This window comes from Vanellus vanellus (assembly GCF_965231255.1).
Source record: "Vanellus vanellus genome assembly, chromosome: Z".
NCBI lineage: Eukaryota > Metazoa > Chordata > Aves > Charadriiformes > Charadriidae > Vanellus > Vanellus vanellus.
Genome location: NC_138908.1, coordinates 20246795 through 20270049, shown reverse-complemented (window position 1 = coordinate 20270049; position 23255 = coordinate 20246795). Strand labels below are relative to the sequence as shown.

The following is a 23255-nucleotide window of genomic DNA, read 5'->3' as shown; positions in this document are numbered from 1 at the left end:
ACACAGGTATGGAAAATTTGTATTCTGTCTTGGAGAACACCTGTTAGGTAGGCAGAGTCTTGCACAACAGAAAGTAAAATCCGCCTGGGTCAGCTGTGCTATGGCTGGAAGTAAGTATAGAGGGAAACTTTCTGAGACTCAGGTGTGTGCTTGTCTTTAATTTCAGTAAACAGAAACTGCAGAAATAAGCAGAGTCTGTTTAGTTAAAAAACATCTTGACCAGGTGACTTTTTTTTTTCTTCTATCTTGAACAGCTGAACACTATCAACTTATTGTTATGATCTTACCAAACTTATGCCGCAAGTCAGAGTTGCATTTTCTATGCAGTGATTCTGAGACTAAAAAGAAATGCCTATTTCTCCCCCATACTTAACCAGATCCAAATCAGCTTTTATGTGAAGCTCCAGTTACCTCAGCATATAGACATCAAAGAATCATATAATTTTCTTACAGCATAGCCTGTCCCAGTCTTGAGTGTATTTTCAGCTATGGTTCTCTGGCAGCAGCTTGTCATTAATTAAATTAGTTCTCATTAGAGGACAGAAAATTGCTCAGGGCTTGAAAGGCACCCAGAAGCAAGCCTGGTTTGGTTCTGATTTTAGCCACACCACTGACGGATTTATCTGGTGGTCTGACCTTGGCTTTCAAGGGAACGTCTGCCGGGTGCTGGTATGGACTAGTGAATAGCAGTGATGCATGTCCCTCTCTAATCTCTGCTGGCAAAGGCTGCTGGCTTCAGGTACTTACTTGAAGGGTTTTTCTCCAGTGTGTGTCCGGATGTGGTTGTTGAGGGTCGTGGCACCAGCAAAGGCACGACCACAGTAGCCACATTTGAAAGGTCTGTCACTGGAGTGCGTAACTACGTGGTTCCTCAGCTCTGAAGGTTGGGAGAAAGATTGGGAGCAGTGACCACACTGGTAGGGCCTGCAACGGGAAAGAGAAACACCATGCCATCAGTGCTTTCTATTGCCGCGAGCAGGAAAGCATGTGGGCAGGAGCATCTGGTCTTCCCAGAACTTTCCAAAGAGACCTGCAGGTGCACTTCTCTGGGGCTTTCCTGGGAGACACATATCTGAAACTTCATGACCTCTTTAGCAAACGTGAAATGCTTGTGCAGGAATTCACTGAGAGTCTATAGACACCATGCTGCACAAGACATAAGTCAGCAAGCTAGTGAGCCTGCACTACACATCCTACACCTGCCTTATTTCTCCCAAACTCATCGTGGTACTCCTCAGCCACAAAAAACTCACACATCAGAGCTAAGCGACTAACAAAATCCTCTGTTTGCTGGTGCCAGCTGCAATCTTACCTACAAACGCATGTCTGATTTTTACACCTTTATCTCAGGAGGATTCTGTGATTGATTGCAAACAAATTATTCACGTCGTTTTGCAGGAATCTAGGTTTTTTGAGATCACCTTTTTCAATGAGAGACATTGGAAACAATAACTACGATGCTACAATTACCTTTCTATTTTCTTATTGCTATCCAAAATATTTGCATTTCATTAACACATTTCTCCCATCCAGGTGGAAAATGGGTTTTTCTGATCTTGAAATGAAACCCAGAACTTAGGTTTTCAACACCACAGTTTGTTAAAAACAAACATAACAAACAAACAAAACTGACCAAGATGTTACAAATTCAGAATCATAACAGACTGCAAACATAGAAAGAAAAAGATGCAAGACAGCAAGATGAGACAGGACTGCTGAAATTCAAATACCATTGCTAACTAAAATAAAATGCAAAGAAACAATGTCTATATATTGCTGTTTGGTAAAAGTGATTTAATATCAACATCCTACAAGGTTTCTTTTCCTTTTCACACTTGATTTAAGTTAGTGACAGAGTCCTATATGCTCATCAGACATTTTTAAGAAAAGTAAGAATTTTTCTAGAGAGGTATTAATGATTTTTACCATGCACAACATTTTAAGGCACAGCTCTTGATGTCTGCATTTCTAGAGCAAATGGCCAACACCAACTTAATTGCTCTCTCTTTAATAAACGTGCATGTTTAAATGGCTAAAAAACGAAACTAAAGGGAAGGAGACAATGGTGACCAAGCATGTACAATTCAATTAAGTGTAAAATAAAGCGAACTATCTCATTTGTCAAGTGAACTGCTTAATTGTGGCTACTTGCACCACTGAACACAAATACTATTATTTTACAGTGCTTCAGCGCGCTGAACCCTGATTGTAGAATTTTTTAGCTTGATTAATAGCTCAGTATTGGTCAATAACTCAATAGCTTACAATTTTAATTACTTACATTTGAAAATCTAGCTGCTCTCCACCAAGTTTGAAAGGAATATATTAAAGCTGTGGAAAGGTTACTTAATCTAGATTATATGTCCCTTAAAAAATTACATGAATATATGTAAAATAATATTTTAAGAAAAAAATAAGTACCAAATATCTGTTTCTCATATTGGAAGACAAGTAGTAACATTCCTGGTTTTCTCCTTTTTTGAAGTGCATGGTTAATTTGCACAGAAAATATTTATCAAATTTGACATGAAAATTCAAGTGCTGGTAAAGCAAAGATGATTTGTGAATGCAGACTTATATGTTTGGTTATTTTCAAATCAAACACTTTTAGGCAAAAAGAACACATTAAGATATTTTGTATCCAAGAAACATTGATTTTTTTAATAGTGAAAGGGACCATTAACATCTATTAGCCTCTGGTTATCTATTTTTAACAGCTACCACAATAAATGGTACAACACTACATAAAACCAATTAATCTTTTATTTTTTTAACAGTCAATGTGATTAATTTCATACTGTGAAAAGTCACACCGTAACTTGTCTATAAATAGTCAAAATTCCAAACCAGTTATAACTGAACATTGTGATGCCAAGTAAAACGTTTTTACCCTCTACATTGGCTCAAAACAAATTTATTGCTTACAAAGGACATTAATATATGAACTCAGAATACATTTCATGTGCTGATGTGCAAGAAAAATATCCCTGTAAAAAATCACCTATTGTTAGATCTCTTTGACTGTATTTTTTCCGTTCGTCCGTATCTTGGGAGAACAACTGCTAAAGAAGTTACCTTTCCTTTGCAGGGGATGCATTTCTGCAGTTTATACACAGGCAATTCTGATTAATACTAAAATGGGAAGAATAAGTAATTTTTTCAAGCTACATACATGACACACATTAAACAAAGCTCATTTTAAAAAGAAAGCCTATAAATACATCGAAACACTAGAATAATTTTAAAATGCTGTATCTAATTTTCACAATCACTAATTCAAATATGCAAAATTTTGACAACTTTTGGATACTAATATTTTTTCCAAGAGGAAAAGATGTCATTCAGTAAGTATAAAAGTTACCATTTTGTTCTCTGGTAACCATTTTACTGTGCTCAGAATTTTTTCTTGGCAGAAAATAAAATCAATATGTTGTTTTTTTAAAAAATAAAAGTGGTGCAGAAGGACCGAACACAAGCAATGCTCGGTTCAGTGAGTACATTGACACAGGCAGAGCAGGGCTGTCTTTGATGTAGCACTTACGTCTTCTGCCATCGCTTTGGTCTGCACTGGGACAATGAATTAAGATGGTGACCTTTTTATAGCAAAGGTTTGCAGACAGAAGGACCAGGGACATAGTGACAAAAACAGTGGTCTTCATCGGCTGTATTTTCAAAGATCTGCTGCTAGACTGGAGGCAGTCCCAGCCCAGAAAAAAATAATTTCCACTGGAATAACTGGGAACATAAGGTACCTTCTTGAGCTTCAAGGTATTCATGTGAATAAAAGCATAGCTCTGTTACAGCCCAGGTGTGTGTTGATGCTCCAGAAAATTAAAGTTCAAACAAAATGAATGCCAGTCACTTCATATGTGAAAGCCTACATAACTAAAATATTCCTTTGCAGATGTACAAGCAGATTTGCAAGCATAAAAGTAATCAGTTTGACAAAACAGGTGTACCAGGACCTGTCTGGAGACAGACATGCTGTCTGGAGAAATTTTCTTTCCTATAAACATTTGCTCTCCAGCTATCCTGTACCAGAAACAACATGTTTTTGAATGTCTTCATCATTGCATTTTCTACGAAAGGCCTTGTAGGCCCTTCCGGATGTAAATCAAGTCTGATCAAAATCTTCTTATATAGTATTTCTAAGTTACATTTAAGAACAGCTAAACTGTTGTATAGCGATGTGTAGATGAGAATGATGTGCTGACAGCCATCAAAAGCAGTTCTAATGTTTTTCATTAAACACCTACCTACATATTTTTCTAGTTCTCTGTTTTCCTGTCTGATCTTAAAGGAAGGAAATCTACTTACCTAGAAACAAATTCTCCTGCTAGAAAAATTACACTGTTGTCATTAACCCCATGTGCCATCAATAAGCTACCTGGCTTTACTAGCATGTAGAAGCCACCAGCTTTTTCTAGGGACTGTAATCTTACAGTCCCTGACTGTATGATGGCCCACAACATAGGCCATTTAAAATGAAATTCAGAAAGGAGTAACTGCAATGTAATAGATTGCAGGTTTTGTAGTTATTTAGATTTTGACCTTTTCCAAGTTTTTCAAGTTACATTTTCAAAACGAAACCAGTCGAGAATACTTTTTGCTCCCTAATTCAGATGATCTCTTGAATGATTTTGATGTTTGATGTCTTTTCCCATCTTACAACTCTCTCGTGTTTGTGGCTGATTTTTTCTGGGTGAAACTACATCATACACAGGACCAGTACAAAACCTGTGTTCCCCTATGAGGCTTATTGATTGTCACCAAAGCACATGCTTTGTGCAGGTGATGGGCTCCTTTAGCATGCACAAAGCATGCTAAGGGATAACAATAGAAAAATCCATATCTTTACACCCGGAATATCTGCTGACAGACAGCTGTACAGTTAGATTAATTCTATTTAGATTTTCATTTAGCAAAAGTGACATGCCCTTTAATTACTTATCTTGTACTATTCCTCTGCTAGAACAAGATACTTTCTAGCCCCTGACTTCTAAGTACATCCAGCCAATATGAATTTATTTTCTACATAGTAAATCATTCATGGTCCGAATTATTAGAATCCTGAAAAAACTTTATAATTATTTTCCACTGAATTTTCAAATTCTTTCCTTTATGATGACCAGGTTTCTAGTAAGGCCTCCTCGGCAGTGAATTTACTGTTTCCAAGGGGCATGTGCAATCCCACTGCAATCCTTAGAAGAGGAATTGCTTGTAACGGTGAGCTCCTGAATACAAGTAACTCTATCATTGAAACACTGTGAGATCAGGGAGACAAAATAACACATTTCTGTCATTTTTTCTCCCTAGATAAAGCTAAAAAAGCACCAGCTGAAGGAAGAGGGACTGACTTGCAGTTGAAAATGCTTTTCTGCTTGTTGAGAACTAAGAAGAAGTAAAAAACCAACTTGACTGATGTCAGGGACTCAAAGCGTGGGACACAGGGTTCCATTGAACGCAGGGCAAGGTTTCGCGGTGTGATAAGGGGAAGGCTGTCACACCACAGCCTCTGCAAAAAAAAAAAAAAAAAAAGTGAGAACAGGGCATGTCAAAATGGGGCCAGCATCAGCTTTCAGGGCCAGGCCTTCATATGACACACGGCATTAAGAGCACAGATGAAGTCAGAGGAGTTGTCCTAATGGCAAGGTGTTTTGGTGGGATGCCTTCTTCCAGCAAGTGGAACAAAGAGGCTGGAGAACCAAGTGACAGCTAAAGATACTGCTCGGCTGCACAGAGAAGCATCCCTAGCATCAGCGTGGCCACAGGTGGGTCACATTCACTACCGCTGGACTCTGCATCCCCTGCTGCCTTGGTGCTCCCCTTAGGCAGCACGGTTACTGCCCCAAGCGCTCCAGGCACCATGCAGCGCTGGGGATGGCAGATCTGGACCTACTGGGAGTTCTGGGATTGTCTCTTACAAATGTTTGCAGAGGAAGTAGCAAAAGCAGACAGCACACTTGAAGTATTTTCAAACTTCTGAAGCTGTCAGGGGGAAGGTGCTGCTCTGTGCACCCTTTGTTGTTATTAACTATAAGCACGGGGAGTTTGCAAACCTTTGTGAAAAGATTATGCAAGAACAAGCATTCAACTCAGCATGATGTTTACTTTAATTCAGCAATATTCCATAGCCACTCTATAAACAGAAACGGACAACTCTTGCTCACAACATTTACTTTGTTTAGGTCTGTTTTGGGAGATGTTTAAATTAATTAATGGACTTGGGGAGAACTTCAAGGTCAAAGACACAGAACCTATAAAGAAAAAGAATCACATAAAATGGGCTGAGCCATGATCTTAGAGAAAAGGAGCTATTAAATTGGCAACTTCAAGCTTCAGGGTCCTGTTTTTAAAAAAAACTCACTATGTAATATTGAGGTGCTACAGCAAAACAGGAGTACAATAATACCTTTTGACTAAATAAGAATTGCAAGGGCCAGATAACATCCACAACCTATCAGCTATGGACACACATATAGAGAGGGTTTTCTCTCAAATTATCAGTTTAAATACATAGCAAACAATGACACTATATATCACACAGATGTACATATTTTATATGAAAATATGTCACAGATAGCTCTTGGGAACTGCAGCCATCTGCCTTCCCTCAACACCAATACATCCTGAATTCAGTGATCACAGTGAGAAAGAAAAGAGATGTCATTAAATAGACTGCATCATTATCAAAATAGTGGTTGCTTTTTAAAAAAAATTAAAATCTTTCTCTAAAAATGTTTCATTGTGATCCAAGGCTTTTGGCTATCCTTTATGGACACAACCCCACCCCCCACCCCCAAATAGGATTGTTGGGAATTTCTGCAGCAGCAGGAGGGGTAAAAAAAAAAAAAAAAAGAAAAACTGAAGAGAAAATAGATGTCTCATATCTGCTTCAAGAAATAGTTGCTCAAACTGCTTCAGTCTGGGCAAGGCTTACAAAAAGTCCCAAAGGCTCAAAAAGTCCCAGATTTGAAATCTTGATGAATTTAAATCTTCACCTCCCATACCTGCTCCAACCTCAATTACGATTAAGTTTCAAGAGAAGCCCTACAAAATATAAGAAGCAGAAAATATTTCAATGGAAAGGGAGAAGTAAATTATGAGTAAAACAATAAGTAATTTAAAGTTAATTTTAATTTAATTTAAAATCCTAATCTCAATCTAAAACAACAGACACAGTAGATGATTTTAATAATTCTCCTTCTTTTGGATTAATCATTTTTTAAATTATTTTTATTTATTAAATGATCTGCCTGTCAAATAGGACCATTTCTCTCTTACTGACTAGCAGAATTAAGTATATTTTGGCCTTTTTTGATGTCGGCTTTCATTCAGATGTCTTCTGAATCTAAGTGACTTTAAAGTAATTATTTTTTTTTTAGTTTCTCAAGCCCCAAGTAGTCTGCCTTTCTTAAATTTTGGTCCATAAATTGTACTCCTGTATAGATTCAAAGATGTTTTCCCTGCACCTCAGGCTGTAGGTAATCAGAACCATTGAAAAACAAATACAAAGCCAGAACAGATAGTCTAAAGTCATTTCCTAGAGAAGACAGCCCCTGCTGCTTCAGTCACATCAAAGATATAGTGGCTGGTGTGCTCACAAATTGCTGACAATAAATGGGGAACTGTTTATCAGCCAGAGCAGTGCTGCAGATATCGTTGAGAAAATACAAACCAGAGAGTTGCACCCAGTACTTCAGGCTGGCAGGCAGGTATTCTTTCGCAAATCATACCTTATTTTCTTGTCTCCAGGAAATTTTGTACAGCGCTTTAGGAATTTTTCATCTGGAGAAATGCAATATGTTTAAGAAACCAAAGACAACTCTTTTCCAGGCACTGTATCACTAAATAACTGATCTACGGGTACCTGCTAAGAGACAAAAAGCTGCCCATGATGTAAGCTCAACCTGTAATGATTTCTAACCAGGGATATGAGAACCCACATCCTAAGGCAGTTATGATCTGCAGTAACTATTACTGCGGTCATTTCAAACACTGAATGGATTGCAGTGAGCTTAAACAGAGTCATGGAACTGACATCCCACACAACGCTCTAAAGGAGACCTATTGGGAAATGCTTTTACAGCGGTTATGTTGATGGCACACCCCGCAGGAACAAAGAAGGCATTAGAAAACTGGCCTCTACAAGGAGTCTGCACCATTTATTTAACGAAAACCTAGAGATGTGAGCCATTTTTCAGTACACAGGGAACACAGGTGTCACAGAACACTGCAGTACTTAGTTATTATGCAACAGATTGGCGCTAAATGTATCTTGCAACCTCATTCAGGTTTTATGATCTCTATATAACACAAGAGAAAAAGTTTCTTAAGAACTGGATTCACAAAACCCAACCTGCCAAAGAGGAAATCAGCTAAATTAGCCAGTATCAATATTGAGAAAAAGGCGTTAGCTATTATGTTTTGAATCTTCCTGAAAGCCTCTGGGATTCAACACTTACAACTCAAGAATCTTTCCTTACCTTCTCTCCACCCCAATTCTCCCTAAATCTGCTGACTCCTTTCTCTAATCACCCTTTGCTCTCTTTGCTCCTGGGGGAGCCAACTTCTCTTCCGATCTAGATAATCTTCCTCCTATGCTGTAGGGTATTCTGAGCTAAAAATGCTCTACACTTTTTTGTTGAAGATGTTCTGTGTGGACAGATTAGGTAGGTACAGGAGACAAAACAGTGAGACGTCATGAATCAGTAACCTACTAATGAGGATGTTCACCTCCAAGAGGGAATACTTAAAATCCAGCTTGTGTTTCAGGCAATATTTGACACAAGATGCTTAGGAGAAAATAAATAAAAATAATAAAAATAATAAATGAAATCTCTCACCTCCAAGATGACAGACCTAATTGTAGGATAGACTTATCCTCGTTTTCTTTCTCTGACAAAATGAGTATTTAACTATCCCTTAGACTGCAGAACAGCCCCATTAGGAGAGACTCTTCTTGCATTAACTATTATCTGCAGCTTGACTCTTCATAAAGGAAGACACAGGTTCAAGTGAAGGAAAGGATGAAATCTGAGCATCACACCTGGTTGGATGAATCACTGAAAAAGTATGTGGGGGAGCCTCTTCTGGACTCCCTGACGCAGCATTTTATGCTTTACAGTATGCTTATGATGCTTCAATACTGGAAACATGAGATACCATAAAACTTCGGAGAGTGGACCTTTTGGGACCTATATTCTACATTGTGGCACTTAAATTGGCATATGTGTCCTACAGCTTCCTTAGCTGTTTGTTTCTGCTAGGCCAGCATAAAATTCAAAAAATGTTGAAAGGGATTGTTTGCATTCACAATATTATCAACTGGTCAAATTCTATGAAGATTTGCATGGAATCTAGTTTACCCCCAGCATGCTTGACATTTCTTCCTGGAAAACTGGATTTATGCTCCAGTGTCTCCACACCCACAGAATCACACAAGTGTATCTGTACACGTAGATAACCACGTACACAAAGAGACGCAGACATGCATACAAACACATGCACAGACTCACTGTTTACTATTTTTTGGTAATGTTTTTGGTTAAATGTAATTCACAATTAAATGCTGCTTTTAGAACAAGCTTCCAGGGATTTTGCTGTTCTGCTCAAACCTTCTTCGCAGCTGAAGAAGAGACAAAACATGGGCAGCCTTTTTTATTGAATTAATTTGATTTTTGTCTTTTGTCCTGCCAGCTATCAAAATTGTCAAATAAACCAGCTTTGATTCATAAATAATGGTTCCATTATATTTACTGTGCCACCGGTCAGAGTACCTGAAATTTTAATTCACTTGTTCAGCTAAATTTCATCCTCAGTTCAAGGCCATAAAATTCTGTATTGACAAACTTTCAAACCAACTTTGACTCTGAGGTATCTAGTCAACATTTTTCTTCTGTGTGGATATTAGTTTATTGAATAAGTGGCATCTGTTTTCCTCAACATCACTAGTGGAGTAGGTATTTCCTTTTGACAGCTTTGCACGATTTATGGGTTTGCATGCTCTGAAGAAAAATAGTACTAAGCAAAAAATTCCAATTCATTACCTCTTAGTACTTAATTAAGTTCATACACATTGCACACTATAGGTGAACCCTGAAATGACTGTGACAGCCACTGAGCAGCAAGTTAGATTATCTTTGGAAGACAGAGAGACTTTTAATTATCTTGACCTCATTTTTCCACCTATGATATTCATAAATTTTCCTTCTATTTTGTTGCCTCCATCAGATGTACCAAACCATTCTGAAAACAAGATTATATCCTTAGCTATTTCCTTTTATCTGCACATTTAGGCACCAAATGTTTTTACAAATAGTGAAGTCAAGCAATGGTTTTTATCAGCTTACTTCACACAGCTGCAGATGAATTATGTTGTACAGGCTCCTCCTAATAATGGTTTGGTTTTGGAAATGATAACAGCTTGATAAAAGAAGAAAGCAGTGGATCTGGCTATCAGTAGATACAGAAATAAAGAGAGCCTGGGCTTTACCTGTCAGGGTTCTGCGTACACACATGCATCTGTAAGAGGATCCGCTGGGTGAAAGTCTTAAAGCATTGCCCACATTTCCAAAGATGCCAGTCACTGAACTCAGAATTTAGTTGGCTTGTTGAAGTTGGGCTTGCAAGAACTCGTTGGTTTTTGACACTGATCTGGTTAAATCCTGACTCGATGGACCCAGACTTATCCAGGAGAGAAAAATTTCTGCTACACGGAGTCTGTGGAAATACTATGGATCGCTGTGGAGTGGCAGGGGATAGTTTGCTACTTTTATTAAATGGCTGTAGGGTGTCTTGTCTGGACATGGCCTCCATTACAGTCGAAGGGACATTCACTGGGAGAAAACAAGAAAAGTAAATAAGATCCTTTTTATGCCTTTTTAAAGCTAATACAGTGTTGGGAAACACCAAAAAAAAAAAAAAACCCAAAACAAAAAACCAACATCCATTTTCTTGACACTAGAATTAAACAACTTTATTTTAACATTGCACAAAAAAATGGGCTTGAATGAGACAGTGATCTGGATGGATGATGCTGATTCTGTGACACTGAAATGAAAACTCATGCGAAGGAGTGTCTGAGACTGAAAGGACTCAGAGAAGCCTGACTGTGATATACGTTTATTGTACAATGAGATTGTCATCTGATAGAAAATGCTGCTGCACGTGTGATACCCTGACTCTGCATGTTGCAGTCAGCATGTCCAATTGCTATATCACAGACAAGCATGAATTTTGAGAGCATGGGGAAAAAAAATCCTTGCTCAGACGCTCCTTGAGATACAACAGGGTTTAAATATCTACGGCAGCAATAGTTCCCTTATCTTCTTAAAGGGCAGCCACTAAGGTTATTATACTATTACATCCCAGAAATAGTCACACAGCCAATACAATACAGTCAGTGACTTCACCGCGACGCGTATAATTAAGGTTAATAGCAGTTGGATCCCCACGAGACAATGCAATATATAGGCAGAGATATCTTTGTGCATCAATTCCCCACCTGCAAAATAGAAACAAAAGTTGTTTCTAGTCCCATGAAGGTCTTATGATCATCAATTAACTATGGCTTATGAGGCATTCAGATATTTCAGCAACAAATGCAATACACTGTTCTCACAAATAAGTAATTTAGTGCTGAATTCGGATGTTGTGTGATAAGGAAGGCAGGAAGTCAAACATATAGATGAAAGTTGAACAGCTGCCTCACTCCTTGAGTACCATCTAGATCATGTAGTGAATGAAGCAAAGGTCCTATGGAAAAACAGGGTGAGCTAATGTAAGATTGTACCCCAATGCAAAAAGAAGCATAATTTAGGCCACCTGGGCCCAGTACCTTCTCATGCTTTCTAATTTTGGCATGGTCAAGCTCACGAGATGATAATATTTTAATGGAGATTTTTAAATTAAATATTTTGTATGCATACGTCTATGTCTACATGTGTTCACACATTTAGGTACTGTCACAAAGTTGTATATGTATATATCCACACATAGGTACATAGCACCTAGTAAACAGGTGATTAGAAACTGCAACTCTGTTTAGGTAAGTCATGATGTTAGATTTCTAAGAGAAAATGTGAATTAAGTTTCAGTTCTGAGCTGGAATCATCCAACATTATTTAATATACAATAAAAATGTAATAAAAACTAATGTTTTGATAATACCTTAAATAATGCCAGTCACTTCACAGCGTTATGTTCTAATATCTTCCATTAATCATAATATCTCTAATATTATAATGTTACATGCTGTTTAATTTACTTGAGTTGATGTCCTTCCTCAGCTATTCCTTCCTGGAGTATTTCTGGACCTGATTTCTAAGTGCATATACAGCCATGGGGCTGTTTTCAGACATATAATACGTCTTCAATGTCTCTCTTCAGTACAAGGAGCAATTTGTATACTTTAATTTTGCCCCAACATTCTCACACAAGAAGCAGATAACTTTTTTTTTTTTTTAAATTGTATTCATTGAAGTCCACAGAAGCAATAACATCTGGATATTAAAGACCTAAGGAATATAGGCAGAGTGTGTATTGGGTAAAAATACCCTGTGCAGAAGATAAGCAGATGGTCTACTCTGAGGACTTAAGTGGCACTAAAGTCATATACCAGCCTGCAGCTGGCTCCGTGCTCAGAGATTAATTTCATCTACTCATGTCAGTCTCACTGTGGATGAAACTCTGGTTTCTCTCACAGCAAAATAGCAAGTGACAATATTTAGAGATTTTAACCATAATACTTTGCTTTTCAAATAAAGGTTTTGTAAGCTTCAGCTCATGAAAGAAAAAATAATATTTCTATATTGTACACTGCAGAGCACGAGTTTTATCAGCAAACATTACTGCCAGTAATTAAATTTCTTTTAAACTTTTCTCAAGCCCAACAGATTTGAAAACTCAAGATGAAAAAGGATGTTTATTTTTGACAGTTTAATCCCTGCTATCTTGCTGTTTTATTGCTGCATGGTTCAGTATTTAAGTTGCTACGAGACACGAGTTCATCCTGGCATTGCTGTTTAAGTATCCGAGTACTTGGCTAAAAAAATACATCTTGAATGTAATTGATTAAGCATGGCCAGCCAGAGGGTTACTTTAAACCAAAGCCAATCAGGCATCCATTATTGGTTTCTTCTACCACGTAGACACGAATAGCTGTCAAAATGGAAGAGAGGTCTTTGATGCAAGCTCTAATCGAGTTTCACACACAAACAGTGAAACTGAAGGGCGTGTTTGGATCACCCATTCCCATTACAGTCAAAGGAATTCAGCATTAGGTTGCACTGGGTCTGTGTTATAAGTTACATGCTTAATTTTTTGATGATTCCTAGCGAACTAAAAATGAAATATTGAGAAGGGGTAGAAGAATGGATGGAAGTGGGGATGGCCAGGATGGAACAGTTGTTCGTGGTCATTTCAGGCTACTTACACTCAGTCTGTATTTAGAGAAGCTGGCTTTTACCTTTTAACCACAAGGATCTCGTCTCTACAATCAGTCAGACAGAGCTTTTCTCGACATACTCAGTGGTAATAGAATGAAGAATCACTAACAGAGGCCTCGTGGACCTGCAATGCATTACTGTTTTGGCAAGACAGTCTCTTGTGATAGGTCTGATAACAACGGAGAGGGCCAAGCAAATCAGTTAAGAATAGACTGGGAATGAATCACTTATAGTGATTCTACACACTACCACGCTATATGGGGCTGCGATGGTGGGAAATCTGCTATTTAATTGCACATACCCGCACACTTCCAAACACCTCCGTTTATTTAGGTAACCATACCGTGATTTTGCACAGCTTAAGTGTATCAGATTCAGGGTTTTATTTTGTACACATCAAGCTTACCTATAATATGTGACTGCTTTCATTTAATATGTCCTAAAATACTCTAGGAATATAGCTGATTAGGTATGAAACAGAAATTCTGGCTGACACATGTAGGAAAGCAAGGAAGAACTTACAATTTTCATCTTGTGCAATGCACTGGAGAGGGATTCCAAAGAAAGATGTGTAGCTGTCATTGTACCACACCAACAGCTCGGTGCCCCTGGGAATATCTATACAAGCCCGGTAGAATATATTTGACCTGATCAAGAGAAAAAGAAAAAAAATGGCTAATTTATGAATAGAGCATTGTCTTCCTATCATACACACTATTGCAGTAGAAATCCATTGTTTTGGAAGCATTTCTGCAGATAACTAAATGAATAACTTACTGATTATTTTAAAACCAAATCTATCATCAGGGAAGGACTTTGTTCCAGTCGCATAGGGTAATTAAGAGCTTACTGGCACTTTGTACCTAGCATATTTTAAACCGGAAGATTTTACAAGCACCAAGATTTTATGAAAAGACTGATATTTTCTTGCAACGTCCCTTTTAAAGTGATTTTAGAAATGCTGCATTTTGCTAACACAGTACAAGCATCAGTGGTGCACACAGTTCAGTAAGTTCAGCCATTTAAACAGCTTTGCATTTGTCAGCTAAGCTAAAGTTAACATATTTTAGGGGAAAATACACAACATTTCTTTCATTTCAGTAAGTGCTTTTAGCAAGAGGTTTGAAGTAGCAAGATGTGGCCTTTTATATACCACCAAATATACCACCAAAAAGAGAGATCTTAGATTGTTGAGTAAAATAGACTGGGAAATAAAGAAATGAGGTTAATCCAGACATACAATGACAAAAATCTTCCCCTGTATGGAACATGAGGGTAACGTCAGTAATCCTTCAGCAAGAATAAATTAGTGATACCGTAAATGTGGTATCTTATGACATCGCTCTGTGGGAAAAGACTGGGGATTTTCCTAGACCACTGAACTGGGAGTTGAGGGGAAAAAAAAGGAAAAACCCTAGTCCCTACCATAAAAACAAGAGCTTTATCCTGATCTTGCACTGATGTAAATAGCTTCAGTGATACTTCTACAGTTAACAGATTTACATGGGGGCAAAAACTGTGTAAGATTAGAATCAGGCACAAGATAAAATAAAAATGTTATCAGTTTGTAGTGGCTTTTCCCTTAGGCTTCATATGGAACAGTAAAACACACTCCCGTGAGATGGATAGAAATTCAATATATACAAGAAGAACACTCCACTCTCGCTGAAGGATTACATACCAAAATGATACAGTCAAAGTACCAAGAAATGACCATTTTTTATAACAGCTTATGTAAGGCAGAAAAACATCCATAGACCAAAAAAAAAAAAAAATGTTAGGCCTCAACCGGTTTTCTGAGTGAAGAATTGCTACAAATGTTAGCCTGAAGTTCAAGATAAAACTGTTTAGGGTTGGTAGGCCTTAAATTTAGACTTTCTGTAAAGAATTGGCTGTAGCGATGCAATTTGTTCCTTGTACAACACTGCAGACATAAGGAGAATCCTTTACCACATTTTTCATGGCAGTGAGATATGCACTTGTCAACATATTTTGTCACCGCAAAGTGGCTCTTGGCAACAGGATCATAAAGATCAATAAAAAAGTGCAGATTCTCAATATTTTACTAGCAGCTGCAAAAATTTCATTTATCTTGTTATTTTCCTCGCTTACTGCCACCCTGTCTCAGGAGGGCACTGCTAGCTAAGCAGAACGGTTTTCCTACCCTTCTATGAATATCTGACAAAAACTCTCCCCTTTGTGTCTCCCCCTCTCCTCCTCTCCTCTTCTCCCTCTCTTTCTTCCCAGAGCTGCGCATTTCGTTAATTCTTTCCACTGTTACATAAAAATGAAAATCGGAGCCACGCTATAAATTACCAGCATCTCCTAACTTGAGAAAAATTGAGTCTACTTTGTACTTCACCCTTGTAACATTTCATCTCTCAGTTTGGCTTCCCTTAACATAAACACAGCAGCCCAGCAAATGAATGTGCTAAAACCAAATGACACACTTTGCCGCTGAAAGAGCAGAACTGTTTTTGAGCAATGGGTGGTCTGTGAGGCTTGGAGTAGGCACGGAAAAAAAAGTGTAAGCATACACCGTCCCTTACAAGCGTGCAGAGCTTCCAAAACTCGCAGAAATCTCTGCATGCTGAAGTACATCAAAGGGATTTTTCCCTTTTCGGATAATATTTCCTTTGCTGACATGTATTTAGTATTATGGTTGGATGACTCATAAAGATAGCTTCATGGCGTCCCAACGCAGTTGAAGCAGAACACATGCCAACAAACATTATTGTCAGCCTCAAAATAAAAACAAAACGTTCAGCTAAGGGTCAATCAATCAAGAGCACTTTGAAGAAAATTCCATTTAGATATTACAAATCATAACAGAATGAATTTAAACCAGCTGACTTTCTGTGAGGAGGACGTCCATGTACAATAAAAATTAGGCCGGTTTTTCAGTGTCCAACTTTTCTATTTTCTTACACTTGGATGCAGTCACTGGTGATGGATGCCAGTTTTTTAAATTGTGTTTTTGTAGTTCATTTTATAAAGATCTGAAGTAATCGAAAACAGATCAACAGAGGGAACTCTAAGTAAAAACTCCATCATGAAAGGAGAGTTGTAAAATCCACTTAATATTGACAGATGTGTAATGACTTTCTCATGCTCACTTTTCATTTAGGTTTGTCGTATATATATATGCGCATATTTTTTTTCTTATTTTTATAAATATATATATATTCATGTGCACACACTACCACACTGAGAAATAATTCACTAGATACCTGCAAAAATACTCTTTCACCATAGCAATCTTTATTCATTATCCACTGTGTTTATTTAAAATCTGACAGGGTTTTAGCTATAAATATCAGTTATTTAAGGGTATAATAAAAGATTTGTAATGTATAAATAGGATTGTGTTTGTTTGGTTTTTTTTTAACTGCGGCATTATTTAGTCAACTGGCCAGAGAATAAAAAAGCTGAAAATGCAATTGAACAATTTTACCATTGTTAAATTGGAACCCTATGGGATAATCAAACTTTATGAATATTTCATTTTAGCTTGCTTTTGTATGTTTTATTTTTAATTTGAAAGGAACTTTAAATAAGTTTAAGATTCTTCCTAAAGAAAAGAAACTCCACTCTCTAAAACAACTAGCCAAAATCAGGATTGCTTACTGCGACTGGCAAGCCCGGGGCTTTCTTTGATGTGCTTCCTACCACATTTAATAAGGCCAAGCAGTTGCTTCTGATTCTGAGGCAAAAGGTTTGTTTATAGCTGAGATCATATATTTATGTAATGCGTTGTCTGGGTTTTCTGGATCTGTTTGTGAGTACAAAGTAAAATGCATCAAAATTTCTTTACATTTTTCTTCACATTTGACCTCCTCTAGCCAGCGATGTAAGAGGCACAAGCCCTAGCAATCTTGGCTAGCAGGTGCACTCAACTTATAAGCTTTAGGTGTATATGTTATTTTTCATAACTGACTCTCAGAAAGCCTTTGGGTTCAAAACTCCTGTCCTGCCATTTTTCCCCTTCCTCCAGCACACGCGTGGTTATTAAGGGCGGCAGATTGCTTGTGTTGGCTTGCTTCTGATCAGACTGTTGGAAAACGTGCAGAGGGCTCTGTGCAGTGTGGTGGTCACACCAGTGATACAGGGCGGTACTTGTTCCCAGGGGTACCTGGACCTGGAGGTCTCGCATGCTCACTACAATGGCCTCAGCTCAGGGCAACCAAAGTTAAACCCATCCTCACTACACCCGGCAGCTTTTGTGTAGAGCCGAACCAGCACATTCACAAAAGCCCTGCTACTGTCTTTGCAATCAAAGACAATAGTACTGGTGACAGATAGAGTCTGACTTTTCACTAAAAACATTTTCATTTTGTTGCATTGAGTAAATCAAAATGTACTTTACCTGTACTGAACCACTGTTAAGTTCTGTTCCCCGCAGTGCCTTGCACATCGGATATACCTCATCCAACTTGACTTACTGGGTTCTCCACCATCAATAAAGTGCTGCAGTGTCCCATCTTGGTCATATATCTGGGGGAGATGTCACAAGGTCAAGTAGTTAGAACAAATCATCAGCAATCATTTTCAGCGCTTTGCTGGTGTCTCTCTGTGCCTTTTCCAGGAATTTATTGCCATAAGATTTGTCATTGCGTACTGATGCTCTTAGAAATCTACATGGAACAGCAGAAAAGTATTTTGGGGGATGCAAGTTTATCATGTTTCTTTTATCAAGCCAATCTTTTTGTATTAAACAAATTTGTGGTGTCTCAAAGATGTGACCATGTTTCCCAAAGAATATTTAACCTATTTTGACAGGCTGGCCTTAAATAATGAACTGCCAGATAAACAAGAAAATCTGGATGTAAAGCCTGCATTGAAATGGCCGGAACATCTGAGCAAGGGGCAGTAGTAAGCCCTAAACAGTATCCCTTCTTTCACATCTCAGTTGCAGCAAGAGCATGTGCTTCGGCAACCTCACATGATACATTAGGGAGTTGTAGGATTCATAATACCAAAACACATAAGACTAGAAGGAAAAAGACAGTTGAAGATGGCTTTAGAAGCTCCCTTGAGACACATAATTTTTTGAAGTAGTAAATGAGAAATCAGTCCTGAGGGAATCATAGTTTTCCTAAACGTGACATCCCTGCTAAGGACATGAGAGCCAGTTAGGGTAATTTAATAAAAAAAAGGCAGTATTATGTCTCTGTTCTGCATCGGGTGCTCCCTCTGAAGTCAAAAACCAAAATTGCTCTGGGGGCTCTGAAATAAAAAGATACATGTGTTATGCACATCTGCCCTTCTGGCCACTTCAAAAGTGTTATCTAGGAAGTGTTAATCCAAGGAAAAGCACACGGTCTCACTAGTTTTTTACCTGTTATACAATTACTTTTTTAAAGTCCAGAAATGCATCTGAATAATTAGGTGCTTATCTGAAGCAAACTTGATCTTCAGCTCTTTTGCCCCTCCACAGATGCCATCTGCTTTAATAATCTTACCCTAAAAATGTTATCCCTTTTGAAACTGTATTAATGTAAATCGAGCCGTCTTCTTGAAAGTACTAATTCTACTAATTAAAGAGGAAGCACATTTATTACATTGAATTGAACATTTCTAGAGCAAGAAAATTATCTTGCATTTCCGTTTCAATATCAAGAGAATAGTCTCAGAAATTATGTGACCATATTTGATATTTCTGATTTATTAAAAGAGTGTTTCCTACACTGCGCACAAAAACACACACAGAAATCAGAATCTAGTTCTGTACAGCGCCACATGGGTCTCAAATTCAGGAGCCAGACTTGCTTTTGCTTTTGACCAAGAGGGACTGGGAGTAATCAGGAGCAATATATCCATTTCTAGAGCGTGACAGACAGGGAAACCAAGTGTCTACGGAGATCCTTATCATTTGATTGCGAGTACCTGTGACAAGGACCACGTAGGACTTGGCCAGGTGCTCTTCGGTTGGAGGAGCAAGATGCTACCCCAACACACACTGAGTGGTGCAACAAAGTCGGAGAAATCAGGAGGAGTCCTCAGAGGCAAACAAATACTCCAATACCAGGGATTTGGTTGATTTTTTTATATGGTAGCTTGTTGATTATCAGCAAGGACCTATTCTTATGTGAACATGTTAATGTACATTGAATATACAAGCAAAACATGCTAACCCATAAAAATCTGTGATGGAAATGGAAAAGTTTTACAGGAAATCAGCCAAAAAAAAGGAAGACAAGGAAAAATTAATGACTACCAGTGTTTGGCTGGGACCATTTTAGCAATACGTATCCAAACAGTCTCAGCACAGTGTTTATTATCTATTCATTTACACGGTGCTTACTAACTTAACAATATATGGCTTAACGTGAGTCAAAAACAATTCCCATAAATGAAGAGCTGATAGCTTCCTAATCCCCAGATGATATGAAACAGGAAAGAGAAAGAAGACTGCTATAATCGACACTGACAGTCATATCTAGACACCCAGGGGACCCACTCAGAACTTTGTGTATATGGACAGCCATGAACTGACATGAGAAATTACAACCTGACGTGAAAATGCAGGGCTGGAGCTTTCTCAGGGCTTGGCCTGGAGTAGGAAGGACTGCTCTACAAGCAAGACTAAATATTTTTAAATCCTTTATTCTTGCAAGTGCTGGCGCATCAGTGACACTATGGTCTCCTTTCCTAGAGCGTTTTTACTGGCGTTGCAAATAAAGCTGCATAGTCAGAATCCATCCCACAGCATTCTTAGCCCTGTTCTCACAGGAATGAAAACCCAGCTGTAGGAAGCAGATTTCCCTAACCTTAGAAGGGAAACAGCAATACTGCATTGTAGCTGCTTATTTGTCAAATTACATAGTATAGGTTAAAATCTGAAAAACTTAACTGGTATGGTTACTATTATTCATGTTATCACTGTGCACTAGTTCTTAGTCATTTTACAATTGCCTAAATCTGGCAATTAAATATATAATATATATAATAATATAAAATTGCTTGAAGATACCATCATGAGGGAGCAAACTGTGACCTGCCATAACAGAGGAAAAACAAACCTGTAGCTCAAGTTGTGAATCCAGACACTATAGCAAACTACACGGATATGCATATTCGTCTGCATCTGTATTACACGTGCATATATACTCAAAACACTCATAGTATCTATTAAAAAAAAACTACTGCAGCATCCTGTGATAAACTGATTTTGACTACCTCTCTAGACCACTACATCCCTCTAAGCTGGCATAACTTTTGACATAGTGTAAGAGCTTCATGGCAAAATAAAATACCATTTTTTCAACTGCGTATGGAGAATGCATGTATTTTTTTCTGTATCTCACAACAGTCATTGATCTAAGTGGCGGAAACAAAATTAGTTATTTCATTTTCCTACTTTGATTACACTTGGAAGTAAACTGCTTACTGGATCTTTTCCCTCTTCTGACCTTGTAACTTGTTCACTGTTGTTTTTGCTGAGTTTTAAAGTTTTTTGTTGTTGTTTTTGCTTTAAATGTTTCAAAGCTTTAAGATTTCTCTTTTATAGTCTGTTCCAATTTTGAGAAGTGCACCAGACTACTAGTAGATACCTGCATATGATAAAAGAGGACAGCACTTGCCTTCTCATCTAACGTGCCTTGTGTTCCTTTTTAGTAGTTCCCATATAATTAATTAACTTCTTAGTTAGGCTCTTGACTATTTACCGGTAGCTTACTGGTATGTTACGTATCAAAAGACTCAGAATGTGAAGCTTATTATTATTCTATTAATTTAATCCTTTGACTTCAGAATACAACAGAAAGAGCTTTATTTTCCATGAAAGTAAGTCCAAAGTATAACCAGCACGATACAAATCTTCTCTTTTACATTTTTTTATATTCCTTTCCTTACAAACACCAGTTCACTCAGTAATCAAGACATAAATACTGAAAGGCATGAGTTATATGATGAAATTTCTTATGGGGTGCCACTGATACTCCTTGTGACCTACACATGCATTCCAACTGGCACACATGGGAAAAAGCAGGTAGGATGCCAGTGTAGTGATATGGGTCAGGTTCGTCTTGTAATGGCATGCAAATATAAATTAAATATGAAGGATCGGATTTATTATTTGTTCGATTGGTTATTGATAATTATGTGGAGGCTGTAGATACTGAAACATAATGAGAATTATGCTAATGACACATAATGGTGATAATTGTATCACTTCTAAAGCACACAGCATTTCATATAATTAATACTCTAAAATCTATGAATGACCATTACTAAGTAAAATAAACAGCAGTTGCTGGAACATCTGTCACTCTGGCAACATGCCAAGTCTAGGTAGGACCATGTAAGATTTAAGTAGTATAACAGATAAAGCAGAGTGGTAAAGAGCCTTCTGAGAACTCTCAATTACTTCAGTACTGGCATAGTATTGCTCACTTGGATAGATGGGGACAAATGTAATTCCAGCACTAAAGACTGTTGTGCCAGTTTCTGGTATAGATGCCACAGGCTTTTAGAATTAAGGAGCCCAAATGTAACAGCACAGCTGCAGAGAAAGCCAAGCTATGAAGCAATTAAAAACAATTTAACAGAAGAGACAGGGAGAGCAAAAATGGTTAGCTTGTTGGAGTTCTTTCCTCTCTATCTATTGGTTTCCTTTGTTCTCTTTCCATGGCCTGCTAAAGGATTGTGTCTTTTGAAATTCTGCCTGCATTCTATTTTTCCATTTAGTCAAACAAAAAAGGTATTACCATACAATTTAATTGACCTCTCATTTTCCTTGCAGGCAGAGGGAGAAAAGACTGGTCCTGAAAGTGGAATTTTTCTTTGCATGTACATTTGTATTGTAAAAGTAGCTATTAGAATCATTTCTTATGTTGTAAGACATCAAAAGAGATGTGAAGAAAACCACAAAACATGCAAGAATTAATTCTTACCATTAATAGAGAATCTTGCTTTTTGCTGTTCACTGCTATTCTCATTGACATTGCATGCATAAGGTCATAGGATTTTCAAATCACTCAGCATTAGCCTTCTCTTCCCACAGTTCTACCCTTCACTTCAGAGGGAAGAGTCAAGATAGCAAGGAGTACTTTTGATGAGTACATACATTTCATAAATCATCAGCCGTGCAGTTTAAAACCATGGAGGCACTCTAAACTACTGGTAATATGGAGAAAAAGGTTGAAACAGTCTGATGAAACTGATATATCAGATATGGTAGCATCCATAGGAATTGTATTCTTTCTATAATGATGTATGCACCTATGAGCCACAGCAACACTGAAAGCTTCTTCCTTTTCTGGCTTGGACATCAAAACTGAATAATCTCTACACTGAGTACATCTCACTACTGTGAGACCTTGCTTTTGACATAACAACACTACAACATCCTCTACAGGCGACTGTATCCTAAACAGAAGTTGAAAACAATGCCAAAATAGCAATGTTTGATAAGCCCCGGTACTTAGCTGAAAGTTCTTAAAAGGTGTGTGGTTATGAAAGATTACATTCTGACACTGGACATATAAAGCCTATTCTTGACACTACAGAGAGCAACTCTGCTTGTGTCCCTTTGTCACAGCCAGCAAGATCCACTGCCTGATACGTAATCTTTCCAACACATCCTAAACTTTGGAGTCCGGTTTCCTCTTCCAGGCCCATAACTCTTCAGCCTTTCAGGTCGTATTTCTCTGTTCATTCAGACATTTAGAGAAGAAAGCTATAGGCAAAAAGGCCCAGGACTTGTGTGTCTGCTATGGTCCTTTTGGGGCTGGTTGCACTATTTGATTATTTCCTGTGCAGGGAACTGCTATTTCTTTTCTTCCTTTTTTTTTTTTTTTTTTTCCC

General features: G+C 37.9%; 1 protein-coding gene across 1 annotated transcript in view; it reads right to left on the bottom strand.

The window, feature by feature from the left end:
- PRDM6 (PR/SET domain 6) overlaps positions 1-23255 on the bottom strand; it is a gene marked incomplete at both ends in the record, with an annotated part of 73684 nt that overhangs the window by 6375 nt on the left and 44054 nt on the right. Inside the window, 4 exons of the mRNA XM_082497442.1 lie at positions 748-924; positions 10496-10838; positions 13971-14095; positions 17815-17942. Of these exons, the coding sequence (XP_082353568.1) occupies positions 748-924; positions 10496-10838; positions 13971-14095; positions 17815-17942 (773 nt within the window). The remainder of the gene's footprint in view (positions 1-747; positions 925-10495; positions 10839-13970; positions 14096-17814; positions 17943-23255) is intronic.